Source organism: Rattus norvegicus, chromosome 2, assembly GCF_036323735.1.
Source record: "Rattus norvegicus strain BN/NHsdMcwi chromosome 2, GRCr8, whole genome shotgun sequence".
NCBI lineage: Eukaryota > Metazoa > Chordata > Mammalia > Rodentia > Muridae > Rattus > Rattus norvegicus.
The window spans coordinates 198,354,751-198,376,574 of record NC_086020.1 but is presented as its reverse complement, the minus strand read 5'-3'; the positions used below and the strand labels follow the sequence as shown (position 1 = coordinate 198,376,574).

The following is a 21,824-nucleotide window of genomic DNA, read 5'->3' as shown; positions in this document are numbered from 1 at the left end:
ATGTTAGTATAGACCTAAATTCACCCTTAAAATATAGACCACTCTGGAATGAAATCACTTCTGGTGTCCAAAAAATTTATGTGTGTGTGTGGGGGGGGGCAGTTTCTGTCTACTTTGAATGCATTGGAAATGTAGAGTTTTTTGACTTTGGTAAGAATTATAAAACCGCAGTAACAGATTAAAGCAAAAGTTTTTTTTTTTTTTTTGGTTCTTTTTTTTTTTTTTCGGAGCTGGGAACCAAACCCAGGGCCTTGCGCTTCCTAGGCAAGCGCTCTACCACTGAGCTAAATCCCCAACCCCTAAAGCAAAACTTTTAAGCCACCTGTGGCCTGTTCACACCTCGCACCTCTCAGGAGGATGAGGAGATATCGCCAGGAGGTTGACGTCAGCTTGAACTTAATAGTGAATTCCAGCATGTGTGAGATTCTCTTTCTACAAAACAAACCCTAAGACTAAAACAAAACAAAATTCACAGCCACAGCAACAATACAAACAATCCCTCCAAGAAAACCCCCAAACAACAGTAGACTTTTAGCTTTAATACAATTGAAGGAAATATTGTTGAGCATGGGACCTAGGCCCGCAGAGAAGTGCTTTAGGCCCGCAGAGAAGTGCTTTAGGCAAGCAGTGTGCTCAATGAAGCAACAGTAACATAGACAGTGATCACCTGGAAAAGACAGGCTGCGGTGGAATCTGGAGAGATCGCTTCTAATTCTACAAATGAGTGACTCGAAAGAGCAGAAAACCCAGAAAGCTTTGGGTGCTCATCACGGGGTCAGGATGGGTGTTCGTGTTTTCAGGTAAACTTCAAAGGTAGCTGAGCTCATGGGACATAAGTCAGCAGCAATAACAAACCAAAGAGGGCTGTGACTTCACAGATATGACCAAAGAGGTTTTGAAAAATATGCCCTCCTGCCAGCGGTGTGCTGCTAATCAGTGTAATGTGGGATGTGGAAGAAAGCCAGGATCTTAAAGCCCCTGCCAACCTCTAAGTGGATATTTATGTGACTGACTGCCTCCCACAGTGGATTGGGAATGTGCTCTGATGACTTCCTTTCTCCCTCCCTGCAGGGCAAATGGAAGTGTTTCCTTTCTTGTAGTGCTTTAACTGTGGCCATATATACACATATACATACATACATACATACATACATACATACATACATACATGTATATATTCATATATTCTCAGGGGAAAAATAGAAAGAGATAGTAAAATTGTCAAACTAAATGAACAAAGCACTCTTAGCCCACATAGCTTAACATATCGCTAGTAGTTTTAATGAATGGTAGATCAATCCCTTCTAGGCCTAGGAATGACCTCCTGATGAGTTAATAAGATGCTGGCCCACGTGTTTGAAAGTTTCACCCCCAGGCTTAGATGCTATGTGAGTACAGTGAACTACAATGAGGAGTGTGAGGGCTTCATTCAGCACCTGCAATGTTATCAGAGGTACCAGCCGCAGTGTCAAGCTGTCGTCTACGACATGAGACTACTTTTAAAAGGCCTGAGAAGAGTTTTCCTTGAGTCAACAGAAGGATTTTATGAAACTCTAAAGTATTTATCCATAGGTTAGTATCGATCATCTCAAAGAGAACATATTCCCTCCAAAGCACTGAGCACTCGTTCTATTGGAAATGGTTTTGTTTGTTTTTGTTTCTTTCAAGACAGCCCTGGCTGTCCTGGAACTCATTCTGTAGACCAGGCTGTCCTCGAACTCATACTGGGATTAAAGATGTGTACCTCCACCACTTGGTGGCTATTTTCTATGTATGTATGTATGTATGCATGCATGTATGTATGTATGTATGTATGCAGGTATGTATGCAGGTATGTATGCATACATGTATGTATGTATGTACGTATGTATTGCATGTGTGCAAGTGCCCATAGAATCCAGAAGGGGCGTAGGTCAGGAAGTAGTGAACTACCTGATCTCGGTGATGAAAACAAAAACCACGATTACAGCTCTGTGTTAGCTTAGGTCATAGACGTTTATTACATGGGAAATCCAAGACAAGTAAATTTGTTCTTACACCATTCTCTTAAAGGCAGGTTAAACAAACAGAGTACACAGTAGGATAGCAGGCTTAAGTGACTTCAAGGTGTATTATTAACTCTTGTTGTGAGGTCCAGCAAAAGTCCCAGTCTCTTAGAACGTAAGAGATATTTTTGTCATAATGTGTTGTCACAGTCCATTCTTAACATTAATAAGAATTTTAAGTATAGTCACCTGCCACTTTAGGACATTTTAATTAATGGACCCTGTAGACTCAGGAAGAATGATAAATGGAGCTTAAAATCCTTATCATTTGATAATCTTGTAGGAGTCTTAAAGTAATAACAAAATGCAGTGGATGTGTGATGTCTGTTGTACAAAATGAGGGCTCACTTCCCTAACCGCCCTACTCCCGCAGACTACAGTCTTTGAATACATACAACAATCAATGTTATGTGAAACACTGTGCCCTTCGGTGAACAGCAGCCATAGACAACTCAGACGTCTCTTTCTTGATTGCATTTGCTATAAGCTAATCCTGAGTTGTCACATACTGGCCCTGTGTGCCCTCGGACATTTCAGATGAAGTCTTAGGTCTGTGTAAGTACACCAGGACGGTCACACAATAGAGAAAGCTACCTCTGTTAAGAGACATGTATTTGTTTTAGTCCTTGGATAATACAGACATCCTGACCATGTATGAACATTCAAATTTTCCATTTTCCCACTTTTTTTTTTTTTTTGAGTCAGGTTTATCTGTGATAGAAATAATCTCTTTAAATTCAGATGAGGAACCTCTGAACAGAGACTGCTTTCTGCCAGGTGGAAAAACATCACCTGGGGACCACTGTCATCAGCAGAGCCCTGCGGAAGTCTGTCTTGTTTGACAGCAGGGATGAAGTACTTAATCAACACTCCTGGTTGGGGACTCCTCTTGTGGCCTGACTGAATTTCCGAGAGCAAACCGGGCAAGAGGGCAGAGCAGCCTAGCACAGACAAGGAGTCAGCTAGAGCTCTGCATCTGCGCACTCAGCAGGAAGAGTGGGCGGAACGGTAAGCGGAATCGCATATTACGTTTGTCCGGTCTGTTGGGGGCGGAGCTCAGTAATTTGACGTCTGTCACGGGAAAAGCTGTAGGGCGTGGTGTGTGTTGCGGGGCAGAGTCTGGAGGGGCAGGATCACGCCCGGGCACCAGCCCCGCCCAGCTACCCGAGGGCTCTAGGATAAAGTCAAAGCTACTCACACCGGAGGCTAGTGGACTCAGTCTCAGGCACCAGCATCATGCCTATGACACTGGGTTACTGGGACATCCGTGGGGTAAGCGACCACCTGATGAGTGGGAAGGATTGCAGGGCGAAGATAAGGCGAGGGGGGTAGGGGTGGGGCGCTAGAGGAATCCCTTGCTTGTCTAGCTGAGGATCTTGCACACATTTCCTTCAGTGCACCCGTGTGTACGCCCTTGGAGGAAGTGACGTCACATAGAAATCCCCCGGCCCCATTCCTGATTTATCCCTGCAGCTGGCTCATGCTATTCGATTACTCCTGGAATACACAGACTCAAGCTATGAGGAGAAGAGATACACCATGGGCGACGGTAATGCCATTCGTCGACTTCTCCTGTTCATTGGTGCTAAGCAATTGGTGCCTTCATTACATTACACGCCCACCCTCCCCAACACACACACACACACACACACACACACACACACACACACACACACACACTACAGAGCTCCCCCCGGGTGGACTTAGAATCTGCCTTTCTGTAAGCCCCTGAGCGTTGGGCTTGACCTTTGAATATAGAACTCTGGAAGTGGAGGGCTGGGTCCCCTTCCTGTTGAAATTAGGTCACATTCCCCATGAAGACTTGCCTCAACCTTTTCTAAGGTTAAGAGCTGTAGGGCTCTCAGTCCTAAGCACTCTTTATCCCTGAAGGGTCACTGTTCGAAGTTGCAGACACCTGCTTAGAGGGTTGGGTCCCTGGAATTGGTGTGTTAGACACTGGGCTGATTTCTTTATGTAATCTTACCAATCACAGCTCCTGACTATGACAGAAGCCAGTGGCTGAGTGAGAAGTTCAAACTGGGCCTGGACTTCCCCAATGTAGGTGCGGGGAAGGGGAGGTTTGGGGAAGGTCTGGTGCTCTTCCATGGCTGAGGGGGCTTGGAATCAACACTTCCTTCTGTTCACCTGCTCTCATTCCTGGTGGCTGCTGGTGTTTCTTAGATGGGAAAGGCTGTGTCCCAGCTTTTCCATTCAGTGTGCAGTGTGTTCATGAAGGCCTTCACATGCTAGCCATGATGACATGCTAGCCACGATGAATGCCAGGATACAAGTCTGTCCTAATCCAGAGATGGTTGGGACCTACTATCCCATCTGGCCATCCTTTCTTGTCCAAACAGCTGCCCTACTTAATCGATGGGTCACACAAGATCACCCAGAGCAATGCCATCCTGCGCTATATTGCCCGAAAGCACAACCTGTGTGAGTGGGGCTGGCTGCAGGGTGGTGCACGGGGGACAGCCTCCTTGGCTCAGCTGGTATGACGTGTCTGTGCTGTGTGTCCTTCAGGTGGGGAGACAGAAGAAGAGAAGATTCGTGTGGACATTTTGGAGAACCAGGCTATGGATGTCTCCAATCAGCTGGCTAGAGTCTGTTACAGCCCAGACTTTGTGAGTCTCGTCCATCTCCCACCCTATGCTGGACCAGGTAGTGTTTGGATCAGGAGTCAGCTCTCTCAGATTCCCAATCTGCACAGATCTTATATACCTTATGAATTTCTTAGCCACTTACCCTCCAGGATGTTTCGTCTGTTGTCCCCATGACACTGAACTATCAAATGAATACTCACATTTAGATGCCACCTATTTTAGGGTGCAGTCCAGACATCCCGGAGTAAACGTTAAGTTCCTACATAGTGAGCTCATGTTTTTCTTTTTTTTTTTTTTCCGGAGCTGGGGATCGAACCCAGGGCTTTGCGCCTGCTAGGCAAGCGCTCTACCGCTGAGCTAAATCCCCAATCCTGAAGTCATGTTTTTCAAGTGTTTTCCACCTGTGCTCTCTACCTCTACCAGCTAGTTCATATCTTTGCTGTTCACAAAACACACACATACCCCATGCATTACAAAAAGAAGTCCAGGGACTGTCACAGAACCCTTTCCAGCCTGTCAAAGTGCTTCTCTCCACACCCACAGGACTCAGCATGTTATTCCATACGTAGCACAGGGTCAGCCTGAAGGACGTTCTCTCCTCTTCTGCTTCAATTTCTCCTCAGTTTATGAGAAGTCTAGTATTTTTCACTCTTCTGAGAGACATTGTGTGGACCTCTTATCGCCTCCGAGTATTTTAGTTCTCAATTCTTTGATGCTACCTGGCATCAGTACCTGCCAGGTGCTTAGGGCACTCCTAGGTGTGGGCATCAGGAATGATGCTGCCCGCTGTGGGCAGTGTCTTACTCCTCCCCGGCTTGCCACTGCATTTGAAGGGTAGGGTGGGCTACTGAGGAGTCCAGTAAGTGCTCATAGGTTAGATCAGAGCCTGGATGTTGACTGAGTCTCCATCTCAGTGGAGATGGCTGCCCACCCCTGGTATTTAGGGCCATGCATGGAGTCCTTCTCCCAGGGAACTTCCACAGTGACAGCTCTCTCTGCCTCAGGAGAACCTGAAGGCGGAATATTTGGAGCAGCTCCCTGGGATGATGGAGCTCTTCTCACAGTTCCTGGGGAAGCAGACGTGGTTCGTTGGTGAAAAGGTAAAAGAGAAGAAGTTGGGAGTTGTCATTCTTTCAGGGGACAGAATTCCATGCCCTCTCATTCCTGGCCTTTTGCAGATTACTTTTGTAGATTTCCTTGCTTATGATATCCTGGACCTGCACCTTATATTCGAACCCAAGTGCCTGGATGCCTTCCCAAACCTGAAGGACTTTGTGGCCCGCTTCGAGGTGATGTCCTGACCCTGCTTCCCCTCAGCTGTCAACTTCTCCTTGATGTTTTCGTGGGTTTGGAGATGAAGTGTTGATAAGTATCAGGAACGGAGCACTTGCTCTCTGCCAGAACCAGTGCTGAGCGTCTTACCTCTGTCAGTCAGGCTTATAATGATCAGTATCCCTCTGTGGCGGGCAGAGACGATGACCAGTCTCATTGCTCAGCTAAGGAAATGTGAACGTGTAGTTACACTTGCCCTCAGGGTTCCGGCACTAGCAGAGCTGTGCCCGAGGTCCCCATTGACTTCCTCCTCCTCAGAGCAGCAGGTAGGGACTGCAATCCAGGTTAGCAGAGCAAACTAGAGAAAGCTGGCATGAAGTACCAGGATGTAGAGAATATTTGTACCTGGCCTGTTGACTGCTTTGCTGAGACTTGTGTTGGGGCTGAATTTCATCCTGAAATGTGTGACATGGGCTTTCCTCCCTCCCTCCTGTCCTTTTTTATTTTGAGTGTCCAAGTGTTCTGTGGGATGGCATTATAAACTTATTTTTACTTGTTTTCCTGATCTTTATATGAGGCAATGCAATGCCCAGTAGGAAAGGACAAGGTGGTCCTTATACCCACCTCCCACCTCGGAGCCAAGTGTGTCGGATAACACTAGGCATACCAGACTGGGAGGTGTGTGGGGTCCCACTTGGGTGCTGGGAAGCCCAGATTTACCAGAGAATTGTCATCTGATTACCTATGCCAGTTACTTTATTAGAAATTTGGGGATTGGAGATCTTAGTCTGATGGACTTTTCAGTCTGGAATTATCTTTTCTCTCCATTCCTTATCAAGTGATGCACATTCTCAGCTAGTTCTCATTCGGTCCAAGCTGAGTGGCTTTCAGAGGGAAGAGACTATGGAGAGCTGAAGGCTGCAGCTTTAGGTTAAACGGGAGCTTGGTTCCCTTGGATACAGGCAACTCTGGACCTCAGTGATCTCTTTAGAGCTATTCTAGGGGCTCACTCTCCTGCTAGAAGGCCAACAGCACATGTAACTGTCATTGCACCTGGTCCATGTCTGTATCAAGGCTGGAGACAGGACTGGTTGGAGCTCAGTATCATGTACAGAAGCTTTCTCCTTAGGGAGCCAGCAGAGTGAGCCTGGCTTTTCTTTTCTTTTTTTTTTTTTCTTTTTTTTTTCCGGAGCTGGGAACTGAACCCAGGGCCTTGCACTTGCTAGGCAAGCACTCTACCACTGAGCTAAATCCCCAACCCCTGGCTTTTCTTTTCTGCTCTATCTGTATCTATAAACTTTGACCCTGGTTTTGCTGAATCACTGCCTCTTTGTCCTGCTAGATCGATTCCTCCTCAGTGTGTAAACCCAGGGAACATGGAGTTTCTGTATGCAAGAGGAGCATGTAGACAGAAGGGTGACAGGGTCCCTTGGGGAGGTCAGGAAGGGAGTGTGCCGAGAGAGTACAAAATTTGAGAGACAGAGGCCAGGCTAATCCCAGGTGGGTGCCACATACTAGTAGTGAAGCTGATTAACCTTTTTGACTCTGAGCAAACCTTAGTTTTTGGTTTTCTGTTTTTCTCTAACTCTCAGGGACTGAAGAAGATCTCTGTTTACATGAAGACCAGCCGCTTCCTCCGGACACCCCTATATACAAGGGTGGCTACTTGGGGCAATAAGTAGGGCTTTGACTCGGGCAGGAAGTGGGAACCTGGGGTTCTGGGAACAGTTGAGATTCCCGTATCCCTGGCGCTACCTTCTACCTATCCCCTTCCTGACTGCAGAATGTCAAGGGTCTCCTTTCACCCAGTCCTTGCCCCTTCAAGCCCTCTACAGCCTAGGCCCCTGGTTTTCTTTAGCAAAGTGCCCTTCTAGCATGACTGTGTCCTGTGCCCACTTGATGGCTTTCCTGTCAGTTGCTGTGCTGCTGTGAAGAGTTGAGACTTCATCAGCGCTCAGCCTGGGACTCCCCATGCTTGTCTGGAGACTGGAGATGCCTGATGTATGGAGGTCCCTGCACAGCTCTTTTGGATCTCTCCTGTAAAGCTCGAATCACACTGGCTCTGGCTTCTGCACTGCCAGCTTTTACTGCGATCTCCAGTGCCTGCCTAGTGACCCTGGCAGACACTGTGTTCACAGGGATTTCAGTTGGATAGGCAGGGGTTTGGGACTTCCTGGCCTCACCTGAGTTTCACAGGAGGCAGCTGCAGAAGGCTCTGTGGAGCTCAAAGGGAGCTTGGATCTCTTTTATGCTAGCAGCACTGAGGTTTGTCACCCAGGTCTCAGGGTTGGGGATCCAGGCTGGTGGGAGTCCCCAACAGTAAGCCAGGATCCTCTCTGCCAGCTGTGCTAGGGCTGCCTTATATCTGTGTCTCCAGGATCCTGTCTCTGATGCCTTCAGGGTATCCTGTCTTGGTTACAAGGGATGGGGAACATCTTGGTTAATCCCTTCTCTCTGTGAGTTCCCGTGAAATAAATTTCTTCATGTTCATAATTTCAGATGTTTTTTCCTACCATTTATATCGGCAATATTTTGGATAGGTATGGAATCGTAGAGGGAACTTTCTGTTTCAGGTGGCCTCTCCCCTTTTGGAATTGCAGTGTTTCTGGTGAGCAGAATCCAGTCACTCTGACTAGGATTCTTTTGTACATGTTCTACTTTGATACTTCAGAAGGCCACCTTTGTCTTGAGATCTCCAAGTCAAAGCCTTGTTGGGATCTGTACCGGGCCTGGTGCTTCTTCACACCCTCTCGTATCCTCTCCCACTCAGATTTAAAATACAGTTGCTTTGGGTTAACAGTGCTGCCCCTAAGGGTCAAAGGCCACTGAGCAAAAGCCACAGCAATCATGAACAATCCTTTTTTGAATTGTTGGTCAGGTTGTCCAAGAGACTCCCAGAACACCCCAGGCTATCTGTCACTATTAGCATTGGTTAAGTCCCTATTGCTGAAGACACTATACACCTCAGACCCGGAGGCTCCTAAGCTGGATTCCCTTGAAACCCTCTCGGCAGTCTCTCTCTGTCTCTGTCTCTGTCTCTGTCTCTCTCTCTTTTCTTTTTTTCCGGAGCTGGGGACCGAACCCAGGGCCTTGCGCTTGCTAGGCAAGCGCTCTACCACTGAGCTAAATCCCCAACCCCTCAGCAGACTCTCTTAACTGGAGCTCTGAAATCTCTCCACCTGGCTCGCTAAGTTCCCATGCCATGCCAGCCCCACACTTCCAAATTCCCATGGCTAGTTGGGGTGTATGTCTCATAAATGCACACTTTGCCGCCATACCTTTCTCTCTGGAACCCAGTTGAGTCGCAGTGTGAAGAACACCACACAAACCTAGTTTAGAATCAGTTGGTAACACGATCGCTGGACGTAGCAACTAGCGTCCTAATCTGTAAGCTATCCTACGTTATAGATCCTCTGGTAGCGGATCCCAACGGGTCCTCCACCTGAACTGGTGGTCTCTGCTACCTACATTTTGGCCTCCATGCTCATCTCTCTGGTCCAAAAGGCTGCATCCCTCTCCTCCCTCTCCTGCTTCCCCTCTTTCTCTCTCCGACCCAGAAGTCCTGCCTACCAGCCCAGTGACTGGCTCCTTGAAATCTTTATTCATTAGGGGAAGGTTCTGCCACACTGTGGTACCTAGTCCCAACTGATAGCATCTGCAGCTCAACTCCTACATCTAAGGCTCAGGGATCACTTCAGAAGGGTGGGTGGGAAGACTGTTTAGAGCCAGAGGAACAAAGAGCTTGCTGTGAGACTGTATCTCCTAGGAATGTTAGACGTCTCCTGAAGTCTCACCAACATGGCTGCCTAAACCTGAGCTGAACAAGGACAACACCAGGAGACATGCCAAAGTGGGCAGCAGGAAAACCCATGAGGCCTCAAACTAGACAAAGAACTGCAGGCAACAAAGGAATGCTGGGGGCGGGGAGCGGGGGGGGGGGGGGCGGCGGCGGCGACACTCTGGTTAGTTACCCAATACCAATGGTCAGTCCTGAAAAAAATACAAGAAACATAGACTAAACAGAATGTATTTGGAATTTATAGTATGAGTGTATAATATATATACACATATATACATATTGTGTATATATGCAACATAGAATATATATGTGCAACAATTAATGAAAATAGAAGTATATGGAAGCGTCAGGAGGGAGGAAAGGGAAGGGGAAATGATGTAATTATATTATAATCTGAAAAATAAAAGAACTAAAAATTTAAAATAAAGCTCATTTCAATATTTTTTATAAGTCTTACTTGTTGGGTTACGTTGTATGAAGGTGTGTCTCCGTATATTCAGTTACTAATTCAGTAAGGATTTGTTAAAAAACTATAGTCAGAAATACATCTCTAAAAATGACTTAAGATTTACATAGATATTTCTCCAAAGTGAACAACCACTCACTTAGCCCATGGAATCAGGACGAATACCATTAGTTAGCAGAACAGAACACTGTCTAAACCCTGCATAACCCTAGATTACTCCCTGTAGAATGTCTCACATCCAATGGGGGACAGGAGTTGGTGAACTTGTGTCAGATCTGGTCCTTCATGTGCCTGATGTTCTCCTGAAGTGACTGAAAATCACACCTAGAGTGAACATTAGGACATTCTAAGGTTTCTAAGAGCATCGTGAGCCTTCTTGACACAGCAGAGCGAGCAGTTAGTTTGTAGGCAGGGATTTTACTCACTCCACGCTCACCTGGGTTTCGTGGGTGACTACTTGGTGCAGATGAGTGTAGTCTCATGGACTGTCATCTCAGTGTCACTAGGTGTGTGGGTTTCACTAACTCAGAAGCTTCTCACCAGTGTCGTGATCATCTCTCAACTCTTTCCCCTGGATTTAGTCCTTTTATTTGGATAAATCACCGAGTAGCTAATTCAAGGTACAAGGCAAAACTACTTTATTACTTTATAAGAGATTATCTTGTGCTCTTCACATAGAGTAGTTTAAATTTTGGTGACAACAGTAAGTCTTATTACACAAGCACCTGGTGGCCAACAATTTCAATTCTTTTCCTCCCTCCCTCCCTCCCTCCCTCCCTTTGTTATTTCAAGCCCTGGCTGTCTTGTAACTCACCTGTTAGGCCAGGCTGGTCTCAGACTCACAGACAACCCCCGCCCCCACCCTCCGGCAGACACACACACACACACAGATACACACACAGACACACACAGACATACACAGACACACAGACACAGACACACAGAGACACAGACACACAGACACACACACACACACACACACACACACACACACACACACACACACACACACACACGTGCACTTCTGCCTCCTGACTGCGTTCTGGGACAAAGATGTATGCCACCACACGTAGCTTGAATGCTTTGCAACGCTTGCCTAGCACTTTGTAGATTGTTGCCCATACATGTTTTCACCCGAGTAATTAAAGTCCTGGGAATCTCCCTGATCAAAGCTCCGAGTCACTTCCTACCCATTGCCTAGTCATTTCCTGGGGTAAGATGGAAAGGCCCTGAGGCAGCCCACTCCTTGTTTCCTTAGAGGTGTTGTAACTGTGAGTCTGTTAATCTTATGTAAATGTCACATACATTCCAAGACATCATCCCTCATTATCTCCAGAAAAGCTTAGTTAGCGTTTGATTGAGTAGAGGAGGTAACGCTCAGCTCACCGCTCACCGCTCACCGCTCAGCTCACCGCTCACCGCTCACTTGGAGGAGCCTCAGATACTCACTTGGAGCCTGGATAATTCTAACACAGAAGGGTGAATTAGAACATTTCACCTTCTCCTGTCTCGGACTATAGGTCTTCTGCTCTAAGACTTGACAGAACTTTACAGCCTTGCCCTCCACTCATCTGCCCTTCAACTTGAAAGAGTTACGCCTCCGATTGAGTCCTATGCTTTGAATTGCAGAGACCATGAAACTTCCTTACGCCACGACCTTTCACCCACGTCCAGTCATAAGTTACTCATATCTAATCTATTGCTATCTCTTTGTCTGTTTGTATGGAGGACCTTGAGTATATAAAGCAAACAAACATAAAAATTAATTACAATAATGAAAGAATAAGTCTACAAAGAAATAACACATAGCACTTCCATGGGGGGTGGGAGGCATTTTTCTGTTTGGAACAGATTGGATGAAGGTTTAGAGGTAGGATATCTTTTTCTGTTTCTAGATAGTCTCTCAGCTAATTATTGGTGATTTTGAGGGAGTCCAAAGGGAAAATCAGCCTGCTCATTTTGCCCAATTCTTCGGTACGGAACTATCTGGGAGGTTTGCAAGGCTGGGCAGGCACTAGAAGGAAGTTACTGTTATGGCGACCCCATCATAGCAATGATGTCCTTGGTCCGTGGTAGCCATTATGTGCTTTTATATTTAATTCTTGCCTTGTGAGGCATATGTTTGTTTTCTTGCTTTTTATTTTCAAGGTTTATTTATTTTTATTTTATGTATATGAACATTTTGGCTGCATGTACTATGTGTTCAACGTGACTGCAGAAGCCCACAGAGGCCAGAAATGGGCACCAGGTCTTCTGGAACTGGAATTATGGCTGGCTACAAACTGCCATCTTGGGTACCTGGAACTAAACCCAGGTCTTCTGCAGCAAGTGCTCTTAACTGCTGAGTCATCTCTCCAGCCTAGGATTTCTTAGGAGTTGTAAAAGAAATGTTTATTATGGAGCTGGAGAGATGGCTTGAAAGTCATAAGCACTGGCTGAGTTTCTAGAAGATCTAGGTTCAATTTCCAGCACCTACATGGCAGTTTACAACTGTCTGTAACTCCAGTTCCAAGGGATCTAACACCCTCACACAGACACACCTGGAGGTAAAAAAAAAACACCAATGTATATAAAATTAAAAAAAGAGAGAAATAAATGTTTATTCCTTAAGAATAGGGAAAATCTCCCACTCCTTTCGTGAACATGCAGCCAGATGCCTCAGGGTTTCCCCAGGGCAAGACTGTGGCTGCTAGCTCCTCCCCTCCCCCAGCAGTTTCTCGCCCAGCCGCTGCTCTGCTCTACCTGTCACTGGCCAGCATTTCTAAGGCTATGTTTCTCCAGCTGTGGTTTTTCAGTCATTCATGGCTCACAGACTAGGTAGGGTCCCCTCATCTAGTCGTGACTACATTTGGGCTGAGTGGTTCTTTGATGTGGGGCCCTGCTATGCATTGTGGGACAAGGCTTCCCCATCCTCCACCCACTAGATGCTACAGCACTCCCCAGTGCTGACCACTCAGAAAGTCTCTGAGCTTTGTTAAATGTATCAAGAGCTGCAAATTGCTTCCTGTACACACCAGTAGTATGCTGGACAGAGATTCCCACTTTTAAAAAGATAATAATAATAATAATAATAATAATAATAATAATAATAATAATAATAATAATAATAAAGGAATACAACTCATGAAACTATTATGGGTCTTGTTTGGTAAAACTTTAGTTTAGCAATATGAGTGTGGTCCTTATCATGTGGAGAACATATTCCCTTGCTTATTTTTCATTTAAAAATGACTTAATTTGTAAATTATGGTTATGTGTTTGTGTGTATGGCTATATGACTGCAGGTATTAACAGAGGCCAGAAGGGGGCGTGAGATGCTTAGAAACTGCACTCCGGCAGTTGTAAGCTACCAGCTGTGGATGCTGGGATGGAGGACCATTCCAGTCATGTGTTCTTAAACAGTAAGCCATTTCTCTCTTTGAAAAGCAGATTCATACGTTTATATTTTAGCATACACAAAATCATAAAAAGTCATATGTAGGCACAGGATACCATGTGATGTTTCTGATACACTGAAATATTATGTAATGTTGAAACCAGGCCAAACGTATCTATCCCTTAAACATATATCAGTTCTTTGCAGTGGAAACATTGGAAGTCCTTCCTTCTGGTTATTTGGATAGATACAAACATTGTCATTATCAACTACTGTAAAACAGCACATCAGAATGACGGCAACCTAGGATGACACTCTGAACAGCTTGTCTCCTCAGCTTCTGTGACCCCCATTCCCATGGAACCACCTCCCCCCTTCTCTTCCTCTTCCTCCCCCGCCCCACCCTCTGTCTTCCTCCTTTGAGGCATAATCTTGTATGTGGTCACTCTACCTTCACAGTCTGATGATCCTCCTCCCTCTGCGTTCTGCATGCGGGGATTATAGGCATGCAGTACACTGGCTGCCTGGAGCCTCATCTATTGTGAGATGAACTGCTTTAGCTCTGACTGAAATCAGGTAGAATTTATCTCTCTGTGCCTAGAATGTACCATTTAGCTTAACGATCTCTAACTGCATCCATGCATGTTGCATGATTTCAAGATTTTATTCTTTAGAAAATTTTTTATTATAATGATTAATTAATATTAATTATATGAATTAGTAGATTTAATTGGCATTTTAACATATGCATATTTTGTACTTTGATCATGTATACTTTCTTTATAGCTTATTGTTTCCCTTCCACAGCCCTCCGTTCCTCCCTCAGTACCCTTCCCAATCCCTAATTGTCCCACTCATCTGTAAGGTTTATTGCACAGTTGTTGGGAAGGTAGCAGAAAAGCTAGCAACAAATTCAATAGAAAAGCGCGACACAGGGACAGAACATAACCTTCTGAGGTGACTGACGGTATATGCTCCCTCCTATGCCTGAGCCAGTTTCTAAGCAGTGTCAAAGTGTTTTGTGATGTTCTGAGTGGGCAGTGTCTCCACTTCTACTTTGTGTGGTGGCCCTGCCATCTACTCCCTGCCCTCCTGGTGTCCACAAACACCTGGAAGGCAAGGCACAGGGAAGAGGGAGCCATTAGCACACGGCTTCTGGAGGCCTTTCTTCTCAGCATCTAGGAAAGGCTGACCTGCAGGAGGATGCATCCGGAGCTCATCAGACATTTGCAAAACTAGGCAAAGACTGCTTCTCCTTCCTGTCCTTACCCCTTTGAGGACACTGCCCCATGTGGGAGACAACACTCAGTGAGCGGAACCTGGTGTTAGCAGTCAGGAGACCAAGAGTCTGTGAGAAAGAAGATGTGTTTAAAAGCACCAGGATCTGGTAAGGACAGAAGTGGACCTTGCAATCATAGGGAACGGCTTTCGGCATCCTCTTCCAGCAGTATCCACGTCTAGGGTATGGGAAGCCCACAATCACTTTCCAACACAGGGACCTCTGTTTCTTTACATGAGAGAAAGCATGCAACATTTGTCATCTGCGTCTGGCTTATTTCACTTAATGAGATGCTCTCCAATTCCACGTACCTTTACGCAATGACAGCTTCATCCTTTATGGGTAATACTCCAAGGTAATTTTATTTAGCCACATATCTGTTACAGTGCACGTAGGTCACTCCCATAATTCAGCTACTCTAGCTAGTAAACACGGGTGTGCCACCATGAAACGGGATTGTATGGCTGACTTTTTTTGTTGTTTGTTTTGTTTTATTTTCTGAAGAACTTCCATACAGTTTTTATAGAGCTGTGCTAATTTGTGCACTTAGTAACCGTGTATAGCTATTGTTCCCTCCACACCCTTGATGGCATTTGTTATTTTGTTTTTAAATGGAGTTCTGACAAAGCTGAAGTGAAATCTTAAGGTAGCTTTCTTTTGCTTTCCCTTGGTGACTAAAACTGTCAAACATCTGCTGCTGATCTGTGGCAGTCCTTTCAGAACATTTTCTCATTATTTGTTTGTTATTTGCTGTTATGGTTTTTATCTTTTTTCCTTTTCACAAAATCCCACTATATAGCCCAGGCTGGGGTCAAATTTGGGATCCTCATGGCTTTGCCTCCTGGTATTTGGATTGTAGTTATGTACTGTCATACTTGGCTCAGCTTTTATATTCCTTTCATATTTTGAATATTAATCCCTGGTCAGGTGAGCGGCAGGCTGAGACTTCCTCCCACTCTGCATGTCTTCTCCCTCTCCTGAGAGTTTCCCTCGCTGTGCAGCAATTTTCTTCTTGATGCTCTCTCACTTGCCCATCCATGCTCTTATATCTGGGAGCTATGGAACTCTTACATTAAGGTCTTCTGTTCCTTTGTAATCTATTTCTGTATAGAATGAGAGTCAGGGATCTTATTTCTATCTCTTGCATGTGACTATCCAGTTTCCCTAGCATTCCTGGTTAGAGACTTTCCTTCTTTATGGCTAAATAGTATCCCATGCTGCACATGGACCACATTTTCATTATACATTTGTCAGAGAATGGGTTCTTAGATGGCATCCATTTCTTGGCTATGGTAAAGTGCGTTCTCCTATCATTCTAATTTCATTTCCTGTGGCTATATATCCAGTATTGCTGGATCACATGGTAGCTCTAGTTTTGACTTTTTAAGGATCACCAGGTTGTTTTCCTTAATGGCTGTGATAGTTTGCACTCTTACCAGCATTGTCCAGTGTTCTCTCCTGCCCAGATTCTAACCAGCAGCTCCCCTCCCCCATCTCTTTTTTTCTATGTGAGAATGGCGGTTCTTTCTGGGGAAGGTGCATCTCACTGTGGTTTGCTTTACATCTTCCCAGTGCCTGGTGACCATGAATATCTTTAATGCACCCACTGGTCTTATGTGAATGTGGCCCTGAGCTGCCCAGCTGAACAGAGTCCTGCAAGCTCTCTGCTGTCTATGAAAGGCTACAGACCACGGGGACACTACTCTCTCAGACTTGAGGCATCCTGTTTTGTCCTGGCTCAGCCACCAGGAGCCACCCAGAGCCAAGGCAGGGAGTTGATGGTGAAGAAGGAACAATGCCAGGAAGATAATGAACAGGGTTGCACTGTGGACCCTCCTGGGTTATTGGTTTTATTGCTTGTATTATAGGACCTTGATATTTTAAAAGGCTTACAAGTATTGGAAGAAGTGAGTCAGGCTTTAAACAGAAGCTATAGGATAGTGGGTTTGATTATTGCTGGTATAGTGGGATAGCTATTTAATTAATAACACTCTTGCTTTGACTTTTGTTAATCATTTAGCAAAAATGTTTATGTTTTGAGTATTCAAGAAGATTTATGCATTTGGAACAGTGGATCGATGGATCGATGATCTTTGTGTTACCTGAATGGTGCTAATGCTGGAGATAACACTGACTATCCTTCACAGGAACGCCACCTGTGTGAAGCTGCTAAGGACCAGGGAACCCTGCCCTGGTTGTGCGGACCTCAGACATGGTTCCATTGCCTGCCGGTCATTCAGGAGAGGGTCGGCTGATCCTGAACTGTCAAGAGAGAGACTTTGGCATCTTCGCTGCTATTGTAGCAGCCATTGCTGCTGCGGCCACTGTGGCTGCAGTGTCTGGGATTACCCTCCCCCAGTCTGATGTTAAGGCAAGCACAGTGGATAAACTTTCAGGAGAAGTTTGCTGACAGTTGGGAATTGTAAATTTAAATCAACAGTCAGTGCTTTTTTGCAGGAACACCTTGATCTCTTTTGCCCCTCGGTGTTAATGGCCCTTGGACCTGCCCGTAGTTAGCCTTTTGTTTCCTTTCACATGTGCAAACAGCACTCCCAGGCCTGGGCAGCAACTAAGCAGGCATTGCTCTCCTTGGCAGGAGACAATCCCTCTGCCCACAATTGGCTCAGCCTTTATGAGAAGCAGTTAGCGAAAGATGGGCAACTCTTTGGGACCAATTCCCGACAAAGGCAGGGGCTTTGAGACTGGCAAAGATTCCCAAAGACGGACATGGCTTTGCCCCTCCAAAGTGACCTAAGACAGGCGCTACTTAAAAAATTAATAAAGGAGGACTGGATTCGACAGTGTTTACCCCCTGCTGAGCCTTGCTGATGTATGTGAAAGCCTGTTTTGAAGGACCATCTTGGCCTTTCTGTTGGGCCATAGGGGGTAGGTAACACCTGTGCACTATATCTTTGATCTCAACTTTTAGTTCTGTTTTCCTGCTGAGAATGTAAACTTGTTTCTCCATTGTGCTTCTACTCCATGGGCTTGCGGTATATATTCTGTGAACCTCAGTAAAAGCTTTGGCATTTTTTGTAACACAAATGACCTGAGTATGTGTTTTCTCTTAAACCTCATAGGTCTACACCTGCTTCTCAGTACAGTGGCAGTGCGGGCATCGACATTCCGCTTTGCCCATCAAGAGTGTTTACAACTTAACTGCCATTTCCCTGAGGACATAGCCAACTAGGAAGTCACTGGCAGCCCAGTATGGGCTGAAGAAATAAAGTTTCATAGATATGAGAAAGAAAGTTGTAAAAACAAGGTTTTGAGAAATAAATCTGATGTCAGGTTGCTTAATGTTATGACAAAGTTTTGGTGATCAAGATATTGAGTCAAGAATGACCAGACTATTCTGACCATAAGTTAGGACAAAACAAAGATAACTGTTCTCAGAAAGACCCCCCTACCCCTCCCAGTGGTAAATCCTGAGAACAACCACAAGATGTCATCCTGACCCTGCCCGACCACCCAGTTCCTCCCCATACTTCTAAGGGATGTGTCAACTTAGCCCTTTCCCAGTGATTCTCCAAGACCAGGTGTAGGGCTGGATGAGGAAAGTAACCAACTGAGCCAAGAACAGCCCCTTGAGCAGGCCAGCCAATACCTGACCAGATCCTTTGTCCTGTGTTCCACCAATGAGAATAAGGCAGCTAACCCTGTTGCTGAAGTCTGCCCTCTGTAGAGAATAAAGGATGTGTGCTTTTGGGTTTGGGGTTGTCTCTCCCTGCATGGATGAGCAACCCCATGTACGTGGATTATTAAACCTCTTGCTATTGCATCGTTCCCTTGGTCAATTTGTGATCTGTGGGTTGTGCTCCTGAGGTAAGGCCACTTTGGGGAGGGAGTCTTACAAGAGGCAGCTGACCAGTCTAGCCCTTCCTTTAGCTTCTGAGTACCTCAATCTGTTCCTGGGACAAACCACAATGATACTGGACAGAACTTTTCCTCTTCTTGCTAGTGTAATGTCTGGAGTTGGCGAAAGGTAGGATAGTGGTTCAATTGGAGACTACAGCCAGGTCCTGCCTCCCTTCTGACCACAGTCTATAAGAAGGCTGGAACAAACATATCAAGCTCATGACACTGGGATGCTGGGACATATGTGGGATGAGTGAGGGGCTTCACAGGAGTGGGGAATAACTAGGAATATATTTGAAGGTATGGGTTTAGTTCAGAAGTTGCTGGAAAGCTTTTCCTATCAGGAGGTTAAACACAAGAGTGTTTGTGTTTGTGCATGTGTGATGTGTGTACAATGTGTGCATGTGTAGAGGGCTGGTTGTTAGTAGTAAGGTGGAGACTTGTCAGGCAGTGAGGCAGTCACTCTGCCAGGGTTTCATCGTCTCTGACTTGTCATCAATCATCATGGGTGGTTCACACCGTCCTCCAGCTTCGTCCACAGATCCAAGCCACTTGGAGAAGAGCAAACACTCTGTGTGCAATGGTGATTACCCCATATTTGTCAGACTTTTGTTTAATTTCTAACCATCAATGTTCAAGAGACCATGCCTGTCTCCTGTTGTTGGACTGCTCAGGCTTCCTCCTGCTGGAACTATAATGTGCCCTTCCAAAAACCTCCTTGAGGTTGATCTTCCAGGACAGGGCAATGGAAATGAAGGGCTTGGTTTCCCTCTATTGTAATTAGGCCACATTCCACATTGGAGGGTACGGAAACCTGTATAAGCCTTAGTGAGATAGGGCCCACAGTCCTACCACAGGGATGATGTGAGCTTCATTCCTGCAGCCTTGGGATGGGAAACAGTGCGTGCATGAGGCTGCAGGTTTATTGATTCAGGGATTCTTGTCCTTGATTTCTCAGAAGAGTTGTCAATAAGGGAGAGTGAACACAGGGTGATCTCTATATCATTTTGTCCACCACAGCTCCTGGCTATCACCGAAGCCATGGCTGAGTTGAAAATTCAAGCTGGGCCTGGGATTCTCCACATAGGTGCAGGGAAGGGGAGGTTTGGGGAAGGCCTGGTGCTCTCACCTCATCTCCTGGCCTGGCTGAGGGGTTGGGATCAGTGTTTCTTCTCTCCTGTTCCATCCCTGCTGGCTGCACAGTGTTTCTGTGATGGGCTGTGTCCCGGCTCTCCCACTCAGTGCACACCGTGCTCATGGAGGGTTTCCTGGGGCAGGCACACTGAGTGCCAGGTACCCCATAACCTATCTGACCATCCCTGCTTGCCTATCCAGCTGCCCTACTTAATTGATGGGTCACACAAGGTCACCCAGAGCAATGCCATCCTGCGCTACCTTGGCCGGAAGCACAACCTTTGTGAGTGGGGCTGACTGCAGGGTGGGGACAGAAGCTATGGCTTCTTGGCTTGGCTGGAGCAAGATGCTGAGAGTGGGTCTGTGTTGTGTGTGCTGCAGGTGGGGAGACAGAGGAGGAGAGGATTCGTGTGGACGTTTTGGAGAACCAGGCTATGGACACCCGCCTACAGTTGGCCATGGTCTGCTACAGCCCTAACTTTGTGAGTTCCACCAACCCTGAGTTGAAGCTGGCCCTGCACTCTTGCTCTTGCATCAGCTCTAGCCCCGTTTGCCACCACAGCCTCTCAGTGCTACTCATGGTACAGTGTTTGAAATTGCCGACAGAGTAACCCCCAAGCTCAGTTTGCCAAATGAAAACTTCTAGTCATCGCCCTAAGATCGTATCTAGATTCTCCACAGTGACACTTTAGTCCCTGCTAGGACAGACAGAGTCTGATCCCTCCAGTTCTAGCTGCTGGTTCTGTCCTGAGCTGTGTCTTTCTGTTGTCCTGGGGTCTTGCCATGTCTGCAGCCCTCATACTCACACTATGAGAAGACACTGGGGCTAGGGAACACTTCCTCCCAAATGGCTTCCCAGAGCTGTGTCCTTGACACCCACAGAGAGAAGCAGATGCTCCCAATAGGCAACTCAGTCAGTCAAAGGCCTTGGATCCTCCTTCCATTTCATTTTGTCCTCTCAAATTCCCCTCATTTCTTTGGAACCTGTACTGAAGTCCTCACCGCCCCAGTAGGCAGAACACTACCTGTTTCCTGGGCCATTTCAGCTGTTTGCTTCTGCCTCATGTGAGGTCAGAGTTCACAGTCACATCTGTCTCATGCAAGGTGCTTCTGACAACGGTGGTAGAGACCAGGGGACAGAGCTGTATCCTGTTGAGCTATTTTCTAAGAACAGAATAATCATTGTGGTACTCTAACTTAATGCCTGGACACCACTTTGAGATGCACCATGTCTGAGGATATGGGCATTGTGCTTCAGGAGAAATGGAAGCCAGAGGACTTAGAGGGCATCCCGAGCATCCCTGGGTAGATAAAGCTCTACTGTGAGTTCTTTGGGCTCAGCTATGGTTTGCAGGAGGTAAGGTAAAGGGATAAGGCTGAAAGGTCACTCTTCTTCCAGGTTTGCCAGTTCTCAATGCCCTCACCTTTTTGCAGAGCACCCATCTGTGTGCATTTCCTCACCTTTCACCAGCCCTGTGCCCAAACACATTCCCAGACTGGAAGGCTTTCATAGCTCAATTTTAGGTGATCTTTCCTGGGTCCCCTCTTGTAGAGAGCGGCGTGGCAAAACAAAGATGGCGCTGACATCCAGCCTTGTCTGGATATAAACGACTTACTGCGCATGTGCAGGCTTGTCCCCTTGCTAGGGTTCCCTCTAGTGGTGAACAGCGGTACTGCACATGTGCGGTTTATGCACCAGGTGTTAGTTGACCGTTAATATGCTAATGAGGTGATTCATTCTCCGCCAATCCCTGGAGGACAAGTAGTGGGGTGATCCAAGCCCCACCAATCCCTGAGAGATAATTAGCATACTGTTGTCTATATAAGCCGAGCGATTTTGCTGCTCGGGGTCCCTGTTCAAGAGAGCTGTAACACTGAGAAGAGCTGTAACACTAAGAAGAGCTGTAACACTGAGAAGAGCTGTAACACAGTAAAGGCTTGCTCGCAGAAGAATCCTGTTGCCGCGCGTCGTTCTTGCTGGCGGGACAT

At 46.3% G+C, this 21,824-nt stretch overlaps 1 protein-coding gene and 1 non-coding gene across 9 annotated transcripts; one reads left to right on the top strand and one right to left on the bottom strand.

The window, feature by feature from the left end:
* Nucleotides 1–3,087: 3,087 nt before the first annotated feature.
* Gstm4 (glutathione S-transferase mu 4) lies at nucleotides 3,088–20,461 on the top strand. Of its 8 annotated transcripts, NM_001024304.1 has the most exons (8): nucleotides 3,192–3,317; nucleotides 3,519–3,594; nucleotides 4,039–4,103; nucleotides 4,403–4,484; nucleotides 4,572–4,672; nucleotides 5,656–5,751; nucleotides 5,830–5,940; nucleotides 7,516–8,416. In NM_001024304.1, exons 1-8 carry the CDS (start codon nucleotides 3,282–3,284, stop codon nucleotides 7,603–7,605), a joined length of 657 nt encoding a protein of 218 aa, NP_001019475.1. In that variant the 5' UTR covers nucleotides 3,192–3,281; the 3' UTR covers nucleotides 7,606–8,416. The 8 variants fall into 8 exon arrangements, with proteins under 8 accessions (XP_038958863.1, XP_038958864.1, XP_063138472.1 ...); XM_063282402.1 differs by lacking the exon at nucleotides 7,516–8,416 and having other exon boundaries at nucleotides 3,131–3,317; nucleotides 4,572–4,709; nucleotides 5,830–5,946; XM_039102935.2 differs by lacking the exons at nucleotides 3,519–3,594; nucleotides 4,039–4,103 and having other exon boundaries at nucleotides 3,088–3,317.
* LOC120101212 (small nucleolar RNA SNORA71) lies at nucleotides 14,930–15,061 on the bottom strand. The gene has a single exon (XR_005501599.1). It is a non-coding gene; the product is annotated as a small nucleolar RNA SNORA71 (small nucleolar RNA).
* Nucleotides 20,462–21,824: the final 1,363 nt, after the last annotated feature.

Coding starts and splice junctions, on each gene's coding strand:
- Gstm4 (NM_001024304.1), top strand. CDS start 3,282: ATGCCTATGACACTGGGTTACTGGGACATCCGTGGG. Junction 4,485..4,571: donor TGCCCGAAAGCACAACCTGT/GTGAGTGGGGCT, acceptor TGTGTCCTTCAG/GTGGGGAGACAGAAGAAGAG. Junction 5,941..7,515: donor ACTTTGTGGCCCGCTTCGAG/GTGATGTCCTGA, acceptor TCTAACTCTCAG/GGACTGAAGAAGATCTCTGT.